Consider the following 18190-nt stretch of genomic DNA (forward strand, 5'->3'; position numbering starts at 1 on the left):
AGGGAGGGAAGAGACTAGAACTTATTTTCTGATAACACTATCACGAAAGGAAATCCCCCCTACTTTCTACTTGTATGCATCAATAAATTATGTTTTCTTTCTCGTCAATACAAGTTTTGTAAGTAAATATCACTCTCAGGCAAATTTAGAGCATGGTCCATATATATAGTCGCACCAATGTCTATCCCTTGTATACCTGTGATTGTATAGTATACCGTTAATACCGTGATAATAAAACTCCTTTTTTTCTTTCTTTTTCCTTTTCTAGTATTATCAATGGCTTTGCTTTACCACTTAAAGCAGAGCACAAACAATTTTTGGTGAAAGTACTGATCCCTCTACATACTGTTAGGAGCCTATCGCTCTTCCATGCACAGGTAGAAATGTCTATGGTACCTTTCCTTTGTTTCCTGTGTTTGTGAAAACTTTTTGGCTCTACTGAATTAGAAATACAAAATGAGAGTTTCCACAGAAGCAGAATGTTGATTTCAGTAAACGTATAGCAATATTTGCAGAATCCCAAACATTTCTTTTACAATTTTTTGATTTGAAATGTCTTCTAGGCCTGTAGGGGGCATTACACCAAAACTTAGGTCCATCATGGATCAGTTTAGACCCAAGAGGGGTCTTGTTTGAAACAGAAAGTGAACAAGAATAACTTCTACTTTCTTCTTGTTAATATAAATGTCTTCTCCTGGATACAAAATAGTCCAAGAAGCCCCCCAAATATGGTGAAAATGCCTCCATATCTATTTGGGGGCAAAACAATTTGTTTTCTTTCTTTTTCCTTTTTTTTTTTTTTTGTAGGGAACAGTTATAGCAGGAGAGTGCGGCTTTTCAACCTCACTCTCGGAAGCAAATGTAGCTCCCTACCCTTCCATATTTGCCCATGCCTCCCATAGAACTCAGATTTAAGAGAGTGGTATATTATATCTTGAATAATTTTTTATTGTTAATTAGCTTAGGAACCGGTTTCTTTTCCTGGTCCAGGATGGCTTTTGAAACTAATGCAAAGAGAGAGAGAATTTCATAGCATATCTCCAGTGTTTTGTCTACTTTGGCCTATGCTGAAGTGCTAAGTAAAATATGGAGGCAGTATTATTATTATTATTATTATTATTAACTTTATTTGTACCCCGCTAGCATCTCCCGAAGGACTCGATGCGGCTTACAAAGGCCAAGGCCAACAATAAAACAGCAATATAACAATTATATAAACCAAAGCAAATAAAAAAACATAAAGCAATAACCATAAACAATAAAACAACACACCGTGATACAATAAAACTAGGCCGGGCAAATGTAATGGGTACAGATTAAAAAGTGTTGAGTGTGCTAAATGATATATAAGGATTTTGGATAGGTGCAATGTGCAGACAAGCTTAATTTCTAATAAAGTGCTAAAATTCTGGAAAGGCACACCGGAATAGCCAGGTCTTCAAGCTCTTCCTAAAGACTGTCAACGTAGGGGCTTGTCTGATGTCCTTGGGGAGGGAGTTCCAGAGTTGGGGGGCTACCACAGAGAAGGCCCTGTCCCTCTTCCCCACCAGCCGCGCTCAGATCAGGCAGTACTGGATTAGGGAAAAACAGGAAGAAGTTGAAGCAATGCTAATGTTTTTTCTAATTGTTTCATGTTCCCTTGGGTCAACAGGCATGTTTTTAATGTACAGTGTAAATTTACATCCATGAATTCAGTACTCGTGGAATGAGAATAAAAATAAAATGAGTTCCTATCATTTACTCTTAAACACTCCCTCTCTTAATGCTGCTGTCTTGTACTCTGGTTGGGGTACGGCAACTAGATATGTTTACCAGGCAACTTTGGTGGTGCAGGTGCCAGAGGTTTAAATCCAACTGCCAGTTCCAACTGAAATAAACCCATTAAATCAGTGACATTTGCATAAGTGCTTACTTTTTATTCAGCAGTTGATTCAATGAGCTGGGTCTAACAATTCAATTTAGACTAAAGCCAGATAATTATTTTGCTTCCTTCCATCCCTGTTGCAGTGCAGTCATGCTGGCTGACGCTGAACATGTTAGACTAGGGCAGTGGTTCTCAACCTGGGGTCCCCAGATGTTTTTGGCCTACAACTCCCAGAAATCACAGCCAGTTTACCAGCTGTTAGGATTTCTGGGAGTTGAAGGCCAAAAACATCTGGGGACCCCAGGTTGAGAACCACTAGACTAGGGTCTTATCTGTCCTCAATGGGAAAGAAGCAAAATTTCAGGAACCATACGGGAGGAATAATATCATGGACTACTCATTATCCCACCACTTCTCAGTGTAACTGCACAAATTTTGAATTAGTTGCTCTTAAGTATTCTTATTTTCCTGAGTTGGATAACAAATCTTCCCATTCAACTACTGTATGTTTTATCTTTTCCTGAGTCATAGGGAGCAGCACTTTCTAAACTTTGCTTCCAGTCTCTGTGCAGATGCAGTCCTGGTAGATTAAGTCTTTTTTATCTTCTAGTTTCTGACAGTGCTAGCTCATCTCATGAGATGCCTACTGTTGCCAAAAATGTAAAATAAAAACATTCCCAGGACAATGAGGCATTCAGCACTGAAATTCAGATGGTTTCAAGTCCATAGTCATCTAGTTGCTTGATTGTACTGAAGAGTGTTTTGATCTGCTAAGCAGCTTTGGTTGGACTATACACCAATTCTTTACCAGAAAAAGTGTATTTCTAGTGTGGATCCAGAATTGCCCCTATAGAAATCTTCTGTGTGTTCATAAAAGGAAGCATGTGTCTGATTTGCCTCTTCTTACATCAGCCACCTGCATTTACACCCCATGCTGTTCCAACGAGGTTCCCCAGCCATCAAGTGCAGCTTTGAGGAGGTGTAGGAGGCTGTAGCAGGAAGTGAGAAAACTACAGAACAGTAGACTCCGTACCTTACCAAGTAGTTTGATCTACCTTAAGATCTGAAGTGTATATCTAGATTATCCACCTTAGCAATATAGGATGCTTTTATCTTTCCATCAAAGATCTTAATTGCCTGTTTCTCCCCTGTCTTTGCAGTTGGCTTATTGCATAGTGCAGTTTCTGGAGAAAGACCCTTCGCTCACAGAGCCTGTAAGTATGACTTATGCACCCACATACCTACTTTTTAATCCTTAGTGTTAACTCTGCAGAGTTGTGTATTTACAGCCTGTTTTATCTTCTCTGCTTTGATTTAGGTCATTAGAGGTTTAATGAAATTCTGGCCGAAAACTTGCAGTCAGAAAGAGGTAAGTTTTGAGGCACAGGTGAACATCCTGTTTGAAATGAATCCAAAGCAAAAGGGAGGCTGTAACTAATAATTGATTGAGATATTAAGAGCACAGGCCCAAATTATACAATCTCTGCAGACGTAGGGATTAATATTATGCCAATTTCTTCAGATATTCTTGAGTGAAACATTGTATCTGTATTGGGACTTAAAGGCATATAACCCTGCTGATGTAGGACCTATTTGCATGGTCTGTACGTTGCAAACTCCTATCACAAACTACGAGCAGTCCCCAAGTTATGAACAAGATTGGTGCTGTCGGCTTGTTCTTAAATTGAATTTGTAAATAAGTCAGAACAGTTACATTTTAAAAGTGTAACTCCAGTCAAAAATAGAATTTTTAAGCTTTAGATAGCATAGGGAAGAGTTAACACCCCTGCAATGTTGGTTTTGCTGCCTGTGCCCCTGTTCAGAAGATTTCAGCTCACTTTCCTTCCCTGTGATAATTGGATTTTTTCAAAATATCTTGTCTTGTTATGGAAACAAAGATTGGTGAGAAAGCTTCAGTGGAGACATCTTTCCCCATGCTGACTCTTTCAGGAGTGAATTTCCCTTCTGAGGGGTAGATTTCTCTCACTTCTTATTGTCTCACCCTCGTTCTTAGCCATAAGACATTTGTAATTTGGATGTTTGTAACTCAGAGACTGTCTGTTTAGGAATTTATGTCTGTGCTAATAGCACTAAATCTTCAGCCTTGCAGCTGTGATATTTAATTCTCCAGATCTGCATTTTGTGGCAGAGTTTACACAGAACTAGACATTCAGGATACTATTTTATAACATTTTCCTCTGGTATGTAAACACTGCCCCTGAGTTTCTGCCACCTACAGTTTACCAGCCAGTAATCTTAAAAAAGAGAGCTGGTACTCACTCATGTGTTCTATTTCATGAGAAACCGTTTTCAGGCTCCAGAATAATGGTTCCCAACCTGTGGTCCATGGACCAACAGTGGTCCGAAAGAGCAAAAATATGGTCCACAGCCTCACCATTACTACACTGTTGCCTCAAAACCACGCAGCAATGAGAGCGACCAGTCTCGCAAAACCCTCTTAGAGTGCCGAGACAACAGGGATGTCGGGAGGGGAAAGGCTGACTACTCACTAAAGATTACTATTACCACATCAGCTCTAGATGATTAAATATGGTGTTCTGTGGGTGAGCAGATGACGACTACTGGATGGCATAAGTTCTGTAGCAAAAACTAGAGCTGACGTGGTCTATCCAATGCAGTTTTCTGAATCAGCACTCCAAGTAACCAAGCTGAATCTAAACTTGACCAAAACTGATTCGTAACCCTTTTGATACTAATGTTGGAGAGCTGTCCCTGGTCAAAAAAAGGTTGGGAGCCACTGCTCCAGATGAATGGTTATTTGTGGAATATCCACACTTCAGTAGGGATGGGCATTTTAATTAAGGCCACTAAATATCCCATATTAATTCAGTCAGTGAATAGTTTTTTTCTATCTGTGTGGATGATTGTTGAAAATATAGAAGAAAAACTTTTCTTAGTAGTACAGAAAATGCTGGGCAAGTCTTAATTCTGATGGCAGGCTGTGAATTGTGAGCCTTCTTTGCACATACGTTGAAATTATGTTAGTTAGAAAAAATTGTGTGAGAGACCCTTTGAACCAGTTACACCAGCCTGAGTGACAGTATACTTCTATCTTTTTGACACATTCAAGTTTAAGAGGGGGTATTTGTAGACATAAATGCAAGCATCTTGCTTTTCTCAGTTCAGAGAGCTATATCATGCTCCCTCACATCAATTTATTCTACCTAAACGTTGAAGCATAGCACTATAGGAAATGGCAGCTGTAAAATTAAAAAATATTTCTTCGATAATAGAGCAAGCCTTAACACTGTGGCTTTTGTAGACTTTGTCATAAATTCTAAAGTTTAGTCTCACTATGATTCTAGTAAAAATGTAACTTTTGGGCGCTACTGGTTCAAATCCTCACTCAGCTGTGATGCTCACTGGAAGACCTTGAGTCAGTCGTTATCTGTCAGCCCAGTCTATCTCACAGGATTGTTGTGAGAACAAAAAGGGAGGGCAAACATATAAACCACATTGAACTCTCCAGATGGAATTCAGATGCAATAAATAAATGGCATGTCACATTGTATTTCAAAACTTAACTTTCCATGAGGAAGTATAAAGGTGAACACTCCTACTAAATGATGGTACATGCATTCCATTTTGACATGCATAATTGACTACTTAGATGTCACGTGTCCTTTGCCTTATACAGTGTTTGTCAGCAGTCTTATTTAAGGGTTTGAACAATAACTATTGTATGTTGCGTTTGCTGTAGGAGTGAAATAATAGTTATCTTCTTAATGCCATCTGGGAAAAATCTACCTACTCAACTCTGTCCTTAATAGTGTAAGGTTTTTAGAGTATTGGAAATTTGTGGCATTTAGAAGTCTAGAATTTACACTTGTATGCAGAGTGAAGTGTTGATGTTTCGGTACCAGTAAAAGTTGTTGACTTTCATGCTTGATTTTGAATATAGTCTGCTCACATATTATACAAGAAATCCATTTCAGCAATCTTTATGTATCATAATTTTCACTTATAATCTGGAACACTATTTTAGTAACCTGAAACAAAAAAATATATTGAGCTTCTGGCTCAAGCATATTGTACGATTGTGCTGGGCCATCTAGAATTTTTTATTTGGGGGACTCGGGCCGGTTTCCAACAATAAAATCACAAAACAATCATTAAAAACATCATATAACATATTCAATTAAAACGTTATAATAGCAAAATGCAATCACATAATAACAATGGTCAGTCGTCATAGTGAATTCGTTGTCCATCATTCATCGTCATCTATCCGATCACAGAAATGTCTTCTCTAGGAATTTTCTAGATTCTCCAGTGCAATACTATGGTATGCTTATGACAGAAGTAGGCTGGGGCAGCTCTATGTGTTTAACTGAACATTTGCAATACAAACTCTCATTATATGCAGGCGGACTGTATGTAATAATTGTGTAAGAGTGGTCAGAACCTGGTAGGACATAGCTACTTATAATTGTGGGACCCAGAACAGCATTGACTGGCATGTCAAAAGGAACTTGTATTACTGGGCTACTTAAATGTGCAGTTGTTGAACACGATCTCAGCTAGTACATGAAAAAGATCATTTTCCTTATGTCTTTTTCCTGTTTCAATGGTGGGGAAGCTCCAGGAATCTGGGGGCTATATTAACACTCCTGGGCCCAGCCATTCAATGGGAACTTTATGTGACTGAAAAGTTACTTCTGGTTGTGAGGTTGTTAAAAAGGCTTCCCCTTGACATTATGTCTAGTTGTGTCCAACTCTGGGGGAGGTCCGTAGAAGCTGCCAAGGTCATGTGGCGGCGTGACTGCGTGGAGCATTGTTACCTTCCCACAGAAGCGGTACCTACTCACATTTTCATGTTTTCAAACTGCTAGGTTGGGAGAAGCTGTGGCTAATAGTGGGAGCTCACCCCGTTCCCAGATTCAAACCGCCGACCTTTTGGTCAACTTAGACCACAGTATTTGACTGGGGAGCACCTTGCTCTAGGGGAAAATCATTTCTTCTGGGGGTTTAACTGAACTGCATTTCTTGGGACGAAGTCTGGCACTACCAAGAACGTTCTTCAGGCATTGCATGCTTGAAGCTTATTTATACTTTCTTCAGAATAATGCTGAACATTACAAATGGATGATTTCTGAATTAAAACCTTTGTTTCTCACTTCAGGTCATGTTTCTTGGGGAGCTAGAAGAGATATTAGATGTGATTGAACCTTCACAATTCGTCAAAATTCAAGAACCCTTATTTAAGCAAATAGCTAAGTGTGTCTCTAGTCCTCATTTTCAGGTTAGTATTACAGCTAGAAATTCAAAGGAAAATTGTGTGTTATGTTAGAAAGTTGTAACATCACTTTTTTTAAACACTCATCTCATATTACAGTGAAGCGGACATGCACTTTTACTTTTTTTCCTACAGAAGACCCATGACAGAGAGTCATGGAGTCGCAAAATCAAAGTTGGAAAGGGCGCGCGCGGGGGGGGGGGGGGGGGGTCATGAGCCATCTAGTTTAAGTCCTCACTCAATGCAAAATCTCCCACTAATGCAGTGGTTCCGAACCTGTGGGTTTCCTGATGTTCTGGCCTTCAACTCCAGAAATCCTAACAGCTGGTATACTGGCTGGGATTTCTGAGAGTTGTAGGCCAAAACACCTGGGGACCCACAGGTTGAGAACCACTGCACTAAAGCATAACAGAGTTAAGAATGGTCTTAGTGACTGCCGTCTTTAGCTAGAAGCATACTTTATTGCATTGATAGAAACACCAGTTGAGCTAATTTAATATGAAATGACACATTCCAAAAACAGTGTATTCCAAAAATTAGAAAGTTTTTGTAGGTATCCTCTGAAAGATAATAATAATAATAATAATAATAATCTTCTTATACTCTGCCACCATCTCCCCAAGGGGACTCAGGGTGACTTACTTGAGGCCACGCCCATCAATACCATAAACACAATACAACACCAAAACACAACAAAAATCAGAAAATAAAATAACATAAAATACAAAACCAATGTAAATAAGTAGCACAACAATATAAAATCAAAACATTAAAACACTAAAAATGATCACAGTGGGCAGGGCCAAATTCAAAGATTAAAATTTTAAAACACTGGGAGATAGGGCAGCGTAAAATATCAGGAAAGGGATCTGGTGGATAAGGTAGGATTTAATTGCACAAACCAGAAAATAAAGTGCTTTGAGGGCATTTTATGCAGTTTGGTCAGGGATTATCATACATTCAATCATTGAAAACACATTGGAACAGCCAAGTTTTCAGGCTCCTCTTGAAGATTTCCAGGGTGGGGGCTTACCTAATATCTCTGGGACACATTACCAATTTTTTTTGGACTGCATTATCAGTCACCATTGGCCATACTGATAGAAATTACCTTTCCGAACGCATCTCCCCCTGTGAACCATTGCGGAGATTAAGATCCTCCGGGGAGGCCCTGCTCTCCATCCCGCCATTGCCACAGGCGCGATTGGTGGGGACAAGAGACAGGGCCTTCTCGGTGATTGCTCCCCGACTTTGGAAATCCCTTCCTGGTGAGATCAGGTTGGCCCCCTACCTCATGTCCTTTAGAAGGATGGTAAAAACTTGGCTGTGGGGCCAAGCTTTTGGGACAGGGCAATAAAGTGGCAATAGGAAAGATGACCAGGCCAATTAGATTTGGCGCGGATTACTAGGGCGGTTTTAAATGGTATATTTTAATATTTTGATAAATGTTTTTTAATGTTTATGTATTGTATGTGAATTTGTGTCGGGCATTGAATGTTTGCCGTGTATATGCTGTGCTCCACCCTGAGTCCCCTTCGGGGTGAGAAGGACGGAATATAAATATTTTAAATAAATAAATAAATAATTACAGCCCAAAACATCTGGCTTCAGGTTAGAGAGAGCTTGCATAGCACAAGTAAGATTACTTAATTGTGTTGTTTTCTTGTTTGAAATGCAAATCATAAAAAAGGAGGTTGCCCTGCTTCTTCCACAAGTTTTTGACTCCTTCATCATTATTGTAACACACACCCAATAATAATATATCAGTGCACCCGTAAACACTGGGGTGAAAGATAGGATATTTCAGAAGAGAGATATTGGTTTAGATTTTAGGGCTGCAGGCCCAGATGTTAAGTTAAAAATCACAGAATCGTAGAGTTGAAAGAGACCACAAATGGTCATCTAGTCCACACACAAGAGTTTCCAGTTAAAGGGCATATGCCAGCAACGTGCCCTTTACTCACTGTATGTCCTTGCAGTGCTTTCCTCAGCTTTCATTGTTTTCCTCCAGTGTAATAGAGATCAGTATTTCAGTTGCAGTATATCTAGCAATCTATAAACTTTGCTTGTGCTTGTTTAAAGGCAGTACTGATCTGAGGTATTTTAAACTATTAAATGTTATGCATAACTATATGATGAACACCTGGAAATGTGTACCATCACAGTGCTAAATGTGGTGCATGTTTGATGATTTCTGTGCTTTAACTTGGAACTTCATAACAATGATCCCCCCCCCCCATGAGGGGGGGCACATTCAGATAGGTCTTTGTTCAATTGTGAACATAGAGGAAATATTTAGAGCTGATAAAAAGATTACATGCACCCACACAATAATTTCTGTCACCTGGACATGTTTTGCCTTACCACACTTTTTCCCCTTACTCCATTTTGGAAATAACAAATTGTGATGTCTCCCTTCCTCCAAGGTGGCTGAAAGAGCATTATACTATTGGAATAATGAATACATCATGAGTTTGATAGAAGAGAATTCGAATGTAATACTTCCCATCATGTTTTCCAGTCTATACAGGATTTCTAAAGAACACTGGAATCCGTAAGTGGGGATTTTTAGCATGTGGGGTGGCTGTGGGTTGTTGCTTATCCTTCAGCCTGCCAGAAGTCTTAAGTTTCTGCTTTAAAAAGAAACTATATTCTACACAATGCAACGTAAATTCTCCTGCAGTTTTTAGAGCACAATTAAATCCAGTATAGAATTATGTAATTAACTTTGGAATTACACAATCAGAAACAGGGACTTTTACCTCATTGTGAGCATGGAATATGTTTCTGGAATACTGTACAATGAGTGGGAAAATTGTTTTGCATTTCAGTACACAGTACTTTCTGTTAATAATGTGCAGTACAGTATGACAAAATAATTGCATACATGTCTCCCTGAGATATCTAGAAGGCAAGAAACCAAAGACAAAACAATGTGAGAGTGATGAGAAAATGTGGTTAGAATGTATGTTCATGTCTCTTCATTAGTTTATGTACACAATTAGGAACTTAAGAGTGTTGGAAGACACAGGGGACCTGATAGTTTTATCAAAAGAACTCTCAAACTATTGATTGAAGTATTGGTATAGTTGAATTTTCTGTTATAAATGTACTAATTCTATCTTAGAATTAGTATATGTCATGCTTTTGGCTCTGCTTCAGAAAATCCACATTTACAATCTGAATCAAGGAAATGACTGATACATTTGTGGGTGTAGTGTATTAGAAGAGGTTTTGAGCTGGCAAAGAACACACTTCTAGCTGATGTGTATGCCTGCCTACAATAGGAAAGATAAACAGTAACACCAAAGCAGAGAGCAAGGCAGAGTAAAAAAAAAAGACACTCTCATGTTTAAAAACCCAATAGATGGGAAGTCATAAGAAGAGTACAGGCTTATGAAAAAATAGTGCAATCCTTGGATGGCTTTTGGAAGAAACTTTCAAAATATCTTTTTGTTTACTTATGTAACACTTCCCTGATCAAGTTTTTTAATTTCATATTGTTAATTTTGAATAGAACATTTGCTGAAACAATTTAACTGCCCTATACTTTACATGTTATTTCTGCCTCAGCTTCCAAATTTTCTCATAAATACATGACAGCATGGTTAGTTGAGGTATACTTGTTTTACTTTTTTAAATGACATGTAATCAGGAATGAACTTCAGTGTGAGAACCCTGTGAACTCAGTACATTTCTAGTAGTCCAGACATTTCTGGGCTCACAATAGTCTCACAGACATCCTGTCTTCTCATTTGGAGTGTTTGCCTTTTGCTCTCAGCTGATGTTGGTGGATCCTGGAATTAAAGTAAAACAAGGAAGATCCAGTATGCCTGAAACCTTTTCCAAAGAATTATATAGGTCGAGAATGAGAAAAGAATGGTTTACTGTGTAATTTCTGTGTGTAGATTATACAAATGATAGGTTATGCAGAGGAGTCACATGTTTGCACTCCTCATTTGTAATACAGGTTGAGTGACCTTTGTCTGAAATTCTTGGGAGCAGCAGTGTTTGGAATTTTTTTCCAGATTTTGGAATATTTGTTTTTGCATCTATGTACAGGGTGGGCCAAAAGGGTTTCATGCATATACTGTATAGGCTACTATGGTATGTGAACCCTAAACAGGTAGGGGCTGTGTTTCCTTTGAATAAACTGAAACAATGCCAATATGTTCCTATTTTCTTTTTTAAGAGTGTTGCCAAAAAGCAATGCCTATTTGAACACATCTTTCTCATCTCCTACAGCAGTGGTTCTCAACCTGTGGGTCCCCTGGTGTTTTGGCCTACAACTCCCAGAAATCCCAGCCAGTTTACCAGCTGTTGGATTTCTGGGAGTTGAAGGCCAAAACATCTGGGGACCCACAGGCTGAGAACCACTGTCCTACAATGTTTTTGGAATTTAACTTACCACAGTTTCTTTTGTTTTGCTTTGTTTTGATGTTGTTGAATTTGAAAGGGTGCCACACTCTGCATTTGGCTGGTTTTGCTTGCAAGTTTACACAAAATGCCTTTGCTCAGGAGTCAGAGACCACAGAGACTAGCTAGATTTGAAGAAGGCCCACACCTCAGAGGATTCGTAGTAACCGTTGTTTGTGTATCCGTTTTGCTGTCCTACTCTCTTGAGCATGCCTGGTATTGTGAGGATGAAGAAGCATAAGTAGAACATAGCAGTAGGAACTTCAGTAACATATTATACACAGCAAAATGTTCACCTAGATCGGAGAAATAATATAGCCCTCCAAGATATTATCAATTGCAGCTCCCAGGATATCTCAGCATTAGGTGTGTTGGCTGGGGTTTACAATTCAATTTGGAGGACCAGACCTCTAAGTTAATTTTTCCTTTCTCTCTGGAGTAAAATAAAAAGAATTTGGCTGTCGCAAGAATTTGGCAAAGTGTTTTTGGTCCTGTTTGAACTGTACATTAGTGGTCTCTGACTTTTCTTTCATGTTTTGCAGGGCTATTGTTGCTTTAGTATACAACGTGTTGAAGGCATTTATGGAAATGAACAGCGCCATGTTTGATGAGCTGACAGCCACTTACAAGTCAGATCGCCAGCGGTAACTTTTTAAAGCTTTCTATTTGTCAGCTGTGCATAAAGCCTGCTGTTTTAGTTTCCAGTTCTTTTTTTTGTTCTTTTTTGTTGTTCTTTTTACAGTTTGCAGTAATTGCATAATTTCCCACACACAATTGATTGCAATGCCTCATTTTTCCCCCCTGCATGCTCATTAGCCTTGCCCTTGCAAGACGTATAGATGGTTGTTTTTTCCCCCCTTTATGAGATACAGTACCCATTGCGTAGCTTGTGAAATTTGCATTCCTCACAGAACTTCTTTTGGCTCTATGTTTTTAAAGACTTAAATGTATCAAGAGATTCGGTAGCAAATGATACAATTTCAAAAATTAATAAATAAACAACACAGTGCCCAAGAATTAGCCATCACTTTGCTTGAAGATAGTATCTGGAATCCAGACAACCTCTTTGCAAGTCAACTTTGTGTTTGACAGTAACCCTCATGACTCATGCCTAGCTTTTCTCCAAATCTCTAAGCAAAGTGACACCCTTCAGTCTTTATAGCTTTTCTTCTTCTTCAAATATCTTGATACATCCAAGGCTTTGACATTGAAGGATCTAGAAGAAGTGCCATTCATACAGTCATTAGTTGCACCCCAGTTAAAATGTTTCTCTTGTCTTTTCCTTAATCATCCTTCTCCAATTATAGTGCATCATCTTTTGTCTGAAATTTCAGCTTATCCAAAGCAGCAGGTGAAACTAATGAGGAAACTTCGGGAACTCTGGGCAGTTTGCGACTTGGTGAAAGTCGTGCCTTTTGTGAGACTCGGGGTTCCCACAAGCAAAGCGAAGGGTACTGTATGTCATCAAGCCTTGTTAGGTTAGTATAGCCTCTCACACCAATTTTGGAGGCAGGAATGTTGTTCAGTTCTGTCACCAGGATCTCTCAGCTCATTGCTTGAACGTTTTTTCTGTTTCGTTTTCAAGAAATGTAACTGATGGGGACCAAATGCCCATGTTTTTTATACATTTTATGCCTGGTGCGCATAGACTCAGTCTGCATTATGCCTGTTTATTTATATTTTGTGTAAACTGAAGGTAGGTAGTTTGCATAGGATTTCACACAGTCTTAATTAGCATGAATAATTATATTTTGCAAGTTCCACTAAAAGACTGATGGATCAATTGTGTTTCTGGCATTTGAACATCTTGGTTTTTTTGTAAGCTCACATGATCACTTTTTTTAAGTCATGAGGTCTGGAGGCAAGTACACCTAAAGTCATATATTTGAAAACTGCAATCCTTAGTGTGATTAATGAGTTTTTGATATGCAACACAATTTAGAAGAGAAGGTCTTCTCAGTTTCAAATAGTTTTAAGGAATACAGGCCCAAAGTATGTTGTTCTTTTGACCCTGGCAGTGATTCTTAGAGAAACAGAAAGAATTAAATAGAAAGCACACTTATCTAACCAGTAAGCCTTATTTAGGTCATTCTCTGTAATATGTGGTTGTAGGACGTAGCCCAGGATTGTACTATTTAAATACCGAATGTCATAATTCTCAGCTAACTTTGGTATGCATGACTATTGACTCATTATAGCCTGCTGAATCATTTTTCATTACAGGAAAAGGTAAATGGGCTGTGCTTTAACTAAAAATTAATTCCTTGATTAGGGATGGGAATTGCGTAGCTCTCTAGATTTATTGTACTGCAGCTGCCAAGGGCCTTAGGCAGCATAGTCAGTGATGGGAAATGCTGGGAGTGCGGCACAATTCCCATTCCTGCCCTAAATGGAAAGTTAGGTGCCTATTAGTATGCAAACCAGATAATTGCAGATGTTAAGTAAAAATTCCTTTAGGGAGCTGAAATCTTGCTTCTTTTCTGAATACAATTTCATGTTAAGGTAAATATCTATTGATACTAAAGGTAAAGGTTTCCCCTGATATTAAGTCCAGTTGTGTCCGTCTCTGGGGTTGGTGCTCATCTCCATTTCTAAGCCGAAGAGCCAGCGTTGTCCATAGACACCTCCAAGGTCATGTGGCCAGCATGGCTGCATGGAGCACTGTTACCTTCCCTCAGAAGCAGTATCTATTGATCTACTCACATTTGCATGTTTTTGAACTACTAGGTTGGCAGAAGCTGGGGCTCAAAGCGGGAGCTAAACCCACTCCCTGGATTCGAACCACCAACATTTTGGTCAGCAAGTTCAGCAGCTCACTGGTTTAGCCCGCTGCGCCAACGGGCCCTATTGATATATTATTTTAAGGCATAGTAATGAAAAGAGAGGAGTTAAAACAACAGTTTACATAATAATATTGTAATACTGAACTTTCACCTGCCAGAATAAGTTTATTTTGAAAGGTGATTAAATTAGTAAGAACTCACTGGGGAGAAAATAATTGTGGTAGTTTCAGGTGGTTAATGAAGCTGCATTATATAGAGGGCCAAATGGGTTATATATACTTTTTTCCTCAAGTACAGTGTGCAATACTATATGTTTCTTGTAATTAAGTTCATGCTATAGATTTACACCTGTATTGTAGAAGACAGGCTTCAATAAACTGGATGTTTTTCAAAATCATTAAATGGAGAACAAGGTTAAGCAGGAAATTGAGTAGGCAGATATGACTTTGACTTCCCACTCAGCTTGGTTGAACTGGATGCTACAAGGCAGCACCTTGCATGCATGGTGCCATACAGATGTTGGTTTTGGGTATTTTTTAAAAAATAATGCGTTAAGGAAAAGGGAAACCTCAGTCTCTTCAGTGAACCTTTTACTTCTAATAGTTTTCTGCTTTGTTTTTGTAGCAACCCTTTTGTAAGCCACAAGGTGAGACTAGACTCTTACAATCCTTTCTTTTGTTACTAATTCTCATTTTTTAATTTGCTAGTGAGAAGAAGAAGGAGAAGGAGCGTGAAGAACTATGGAAGAAACTGGAGGATTTGGAATTAAAGCGAGGTCTTAGACGTGATGGAATAATCCCAACTTAACAAAAAGAAACAAAGCAGCATTAAATTAACCTGTGGAGTCACACATGTATGTAGTAGAAGATGGAGCAACAGTTTTCTGTATTGTGCAACTTTACAGTAGATTTCACATTTGTTTCATTAATACAACAGCACTGTATATATCTGTCTCTAAGTAAAGGAAAAACAAATAAGGACTTCAATCCAAAGTTTGGACAACGGATGGACTTCTCAGAACTTTGCAAAAATAATCATTGTTTTAACCCTTCTTTAAAACCAGTCTTCAAAAGATCTGTTGATGAAAATTGCTATGTCCATTGTCAGGACCTGTTCCTTATTTATCATTAGCAGAGAGTGATACAACTTCAAATGTGAACAATCTTAAATTTAGCTTGTCTTTCTGCTCAACTGTTAAATGTATTTATAGTAAAAGAGAGAAAAAAAGATTGTCATTTCCTTATGAGTTTGTGTAACATCTTTCTCCTCTGGATAACTATGATGTAATTTGACTTTGGTTTCCCCCTCCCTTCCTTTTTTGCACATCTTCATGAGTTGAATGTTTATACAGATCAGGGCCGTGAGAACGAAACAAAAACAAAAAAACAGAGGTCCTTACTGCTAAAGAGTTTGTTCTGGTATAAGCAGCTTTTTAAGTACCAGACTTGCTTTGGTGTTCCTTCAGAGTGAACATTATGAGTAAATATAAGGTGATTATCAACAGAATTGGGAAGTGTGTTCTGGATTTGTTAGTGAATCGATTGTGAATCCAAGCTCATTTCACCAGTCCTTGCTAAAGCGTGCGGTAGCAACGACACAGACTTTGGTATCCGACCAGTATTAATTGTACACCAGACTTTGTGTTAGTTATACAGGCTAAGTTATTTTATCACTATAGCTTCCCCCTTGGCCACTTGATTTTTTTTATATAAAGTATGAAATCGGTCTCATGTGGTCATCTTGGATCTTGTGTGGGGTGGATGGGAAGGAGCTAAACAAACAGTTTGGATTGTTTGAAGTTGTTGCCTTATCTTTCTAAATTTGTATTTATTAGACATTCCAGCCATAAGAAATCAAAAGAAAAGATGTTGACGACAGAGAAGAGAGGTTCTGTGGTGTGCTTCAATCTATAATACCATTTCTCATCACAGCAACGTCTTTTTTGTTTGTTTGAGCTGGAATGGATTCTGGATAACATACTTCAGCTTTCTGAACTTGGACGCTCATTCCCAATTACTGTATTTGTTACCAAGAGTGGTTCTCAAAATGCTACTGAAAAAGAATACGATATTCCGATTCCGGCAATCCTAATGTCCTGAGTATTAATAATAAAATTTAAAATGATTTTATATCAAAGGTGCATTGTGACCAAATTGTTTAAGGTTTAAAACAAAGCAAAAAAAGAAAAAAAGAGGGCTGTATTATAAGTATACATTACTGGCTATTGCTTTGTATTTAAGAGTGGAATCTCACATCTTTGGTAGATAAAATGCTGATAAGACTTGTGTACAGTATATATTTAGCTAATGCAGGTGCATTATTATATACCGTAAGGTATGTGTTTTTCAGGATTTTTCTCCAGGATGCATTTGAATTGTTATAGACAACATATGACAACAATGATTGGTAATCCTAAACCATTGATCCAGCAGTATTTACAGTATAAAGCTGAGTTGGTGTTCATGAGTCTTTTGTGATAGTTGCAAACATGAATTTACAACCTGTTGCCATTGATAGAAGTGCGGTATAAATACAAGCTTGTATATTTTTCTTCCTGCCATTTAAATATTTGGTAGAATTTGAAGGTTTCTTGTTTTCAGGCCAAATGAGAGGGTGTGGGAAGAGAGTGTGGAAATAATAATAATAATAATAATAATAATAATCCCCTTCCTGTCTGACTACTGTTTCGGGATTATCAGGTCACAGTTTGTACATATGAGTCTTTGCATATGGATGTTGTAAACTCTCAACAGCTTTGTAAAAAAACAAAAAGAAAAAAAACCTAAAACTTGACACTGTTAATTTGTGGGTAGGGTGGGAGGTTGGGTGGGGAGAGAAATCAGAAGTAAAACTTGTCATATGCAAAACCAAACACAACATGGTTTAATGGGATTAAGGTAAGCTTCTTTTAAGAACATTGACTGGGACTCAATGTAAACTTGGCAGATGCTGCCGCAAGTGAAACGTTCTATTTTAAAAAGTGCTGGAGCAAAGGTGCAAGCTGAAATACTGAAGATGAAATAAATTTATAACAAATCACATCCCTTAGGCCTTCTTGATTTTGACCAGTCTATTTTTTTTTCTCCTGCAGATTTTGGAGGTAATCTCTGCTTGAAACAAGCTGTGTTGCTTTTCTGCATGACTGGCTAGAACATTTTAAGCTACCTTATTCCCCCTCAAACAACCCATTAAAGCCAAAAGAAATGTGTATTCTTTATTTGATGTAGGAAATTAACAGCGAGGGCAAGAAACAGATATCTCCTGCACCCTGTCATTCTGGTGCATATCAGCTGATGTTGAGGGCTTTGTTAGGCTGTTAACTGTTTCTTCTCTATTGTGTTCTCTGAAATCTGACATAAAAAATTGGAAATACAGTGTTCCCTCACTTATCACAGGTGTTACGTTCCAGGACTACCCGTGATAAGTGAAAAACCGCGAAGTAGGGACACTATACTGCATATGTACTGCCTCAGCTCCACCCACTCTCCTCTCTCCCTCTCTCTCACGGTCCACCTTCCTTGGGCAGCTCTTCTTACCTCCAGGAGCTCCCTTCGGCGGGTAAGAAGAGTCGGGTGCTGCTTTTGCTGCTGTTCTTTTACCTCGTCTGCCCTCCCTCTGGAAGATGGCCTCTCTCTCTCTCTCTCTCTCTCTCTCTCAATCAATCAATCAATCAATCTCTCCATTGGAGCATGTGCCCGCTGTTCCTTCCACGGGGCTGCCCCCACCCCAAGAGTTGAGGGTGGGAGGCAAAAAGAGAGCCGAGAAGAGAGAGAGAGACTTCTTCCCAGCTGGCGCTGATCTCGAGCTGGGATTGGCCGCTGTCTCCGTTGACATCACAATCATGATGACAGCACGGTGGGTGCACGGAAT

At 38.8% G+C, this 18190-nt stretch overlaps 1 protein-coding gene across 5 annotated transcripts in view; it reads left to right on the top strand.

Annotated features, from left to right (window-relative positions):
* The window catches only part of PPP2R5E (protein phosphatase 2 regulatory subunit B'epsilon), a 94188-nt gene extending 76827 nt beyond the window's left edge, over positions 1-17361 (top strand). For 4 of the 5 annotated variants that reach the window (XM_060754230.2, XM_060754239.2, XM_060754250.2 and 1 more), the window contains exons 8-15: positions 269-377; positions 3025-3078; positions 3183-3233; positions 7008-7127; positions 9548-9675; positions 12080-12181; positions 12872-13015; positions 15028-17361. In XM_060754230.2, the coding sequence (XP_060610213.1) occupies positions 269-377; positions 3025-3078; positions 3183-3233; positions 7008-7127; positions 9548-9675; positions 12080-12181; positions 12872-13015; positions 15028-15127 (808 nt within the window). In that variant the 3' untranslated portion in view covers positions 15128-17361. The remainder of the gene's footprint in view (positions 1-268; positions 378-3024; positions 3079-3182; positions 3234-7007; positions 7128-9547; positions 9676-12079; positions 12182-12871; positions 13016-15027) is intronic. The other variant, XM_060754268.2, reaches the window with a different exon arrangement.
* Positions 17362-18190: the final 829 nt, after the last annotated feature.

This window comes from Anolis sagrei, chromosome 1, assembly GCF_037176765.1.
Source record: "Anolis sagrei isolate rAnoSag1 chromosome 1, rAnoSag1.mat, whole genome shotgun sequence".
NCBI lineage: Eukaryota > Metazoa > Chordata > Lepidosauria > Squamata > Dactyloidae > Anolis > Anolis sagrei.